This window comes from Anser anser, assembly GCF_964211835.1.
Source record: "Anser anser genome assembly, chromosome: 8".
In the NCBI taxonomy this organism is placed as follows: Eukaryota; Metazoa; Chordata; class Aves; order Anseriformes; family Anatidae; genus Anser; species Anser anser.
The window spans coordinates 26,646,104-26,647,371 of record NC_139728.1 but is presented as its reverse complement, the minus strand read 5'-3'; the positions used below and the strand labels follow the sequence as shown (position 1 = coordinate 26,647,371).

General features: G+C 73.9%; 1 protein-coding gene across 2 annotated transcripts in view; it reads left to right on the top strand.

The window, feature by feature from the left end:
* Positions 1 to 341: 341 nt before the first annotated feature.
* LRP8 (LDL receptor related protein 8) overlaps positions 342 to 1,268 on the top strand; it is a 173,059-nt gene continuing 172,132 nt past the window's right edge. For both annotated transcript variants that reach the window (XM_083847000.1, XM_083846999.1), the window contains exons 1-2: positions 342 to 485; positions 1,143 to 1,262. In XM_083847000.1, the coding sequence (XP_083703126.1) occupies positions 416 to 485; positions 1,143 to 1,262 (190 nt within the window). In that variant the 5' untranslated portion in view covers positions 342 to 415. The remainder of the gene's footprint in view (positions 486 to 1,142; positions 1,263 to 1,268) is intronic.

Sequence of the window (1,268 nt, the reverse complement as noted above, 5' to 3'; positions counted from 1 at the left end):
CAGTTACCGTAATCCACCACACGAGCCCAGCCACCACCACCGTGCCTCCTTCCTCCCGCCCCACAACCGCTCCGACAACGTGCCGCAAATCCCCCGCCGGCTGCCCGCGGCGGGCTGGCCGCCCCGCTCAGCTCCCCGCTCTCCGCCCCGCAGCCGCGCGGTGCCAGCGCCGCCGGTGCCCTGCGGGCCGCCGTTATTGCGGGAGGGGTCGCTCAGGACTGCGGGGCCGCTGCGCTCCCCGCGCCCCCTGCGGGCGGTGGCGCGCGCAAACCAGGGCGCGCCGGCGCGGCAGCGCGCGGAGGGGGCGCGGCAAGGGGCGTGGCCTCCCCGGCGGCGGCGCGGGGCGGGGCGCAGAGCGGCGCGCCGGCTGCGCGGAACCCGCACACGGCGCGCTGCCACCGAGGGAGCGGGCAGCATGTGCCGGCCTGCGCTCGCCCGGCTGCTGCTGCTGCAGCTGCTGCTGCTGAAGCTGCACCTCGGCAAAGGTGGGGTCGGCGCGGCCCCCGGGGGAGCGCACGCCTCGGCTGGGCTCCCCCAGGGGATGGGGGAGAGGGTCGGGGGCAGCCCCGGGAGCGCCGCTCGTGGGGGTTGCGGAGGAGGGAGCGGGGGCCGTGCACGCGGGGAATGCAACGCGGCCGCTGGTGACAGGAGCTGCCACCTTTAATCCCTCTCTGAGGAGATTTGCGGCTCGGCAAAGCAGCGCTGCGACTGCAAAGCAGATTTGCCCCGTCCCCCCGCCCTCAACTTCATCGGGTCGGTTCCCTTTTCCGGGGAGCGGCGCCCGCTCCCCTCCTCCCCGGGTACCCGGCCGTTTCGCCCCGGTAACGGGCGCGTGGCGGTCCCAGCATCGGTGCGCTTTTTAATTTTTCTTTGTCTTTCGCGTTCGGGATTCAACCATTCCCCTGTCATCCCGTGCCTCTAAAACGACGCGGGGGAGCTCGGGAACGGCCCCTGCCATCCGCGCACAAAGCGGCTCCGCCGTGCTCCCGCTGCCCGCCCTAAGCCGCTCAGCCCTGGCGAGCCCGGTCCCGGCCTCGGCCCCCGCCGGCCCCGGGGGCCCTGCCCGGTGTCGGAGCGGCCCCGGGATGCTCCCGGCGGCGGAGCTCTCCCCGCTGACCCAGGCGCGGCCCCGTGTCTCGCAGGCGGCGTCAAGGAGTGCGAGGAGGACCAGTTCCAGTGCCGGAACGAGCGCTGCATCCCCGCCATCTGGAAGTGCGACGAGGACGACGACTGCTCGGATAACAGCGACGAGGCGGATTGCCGTGAGT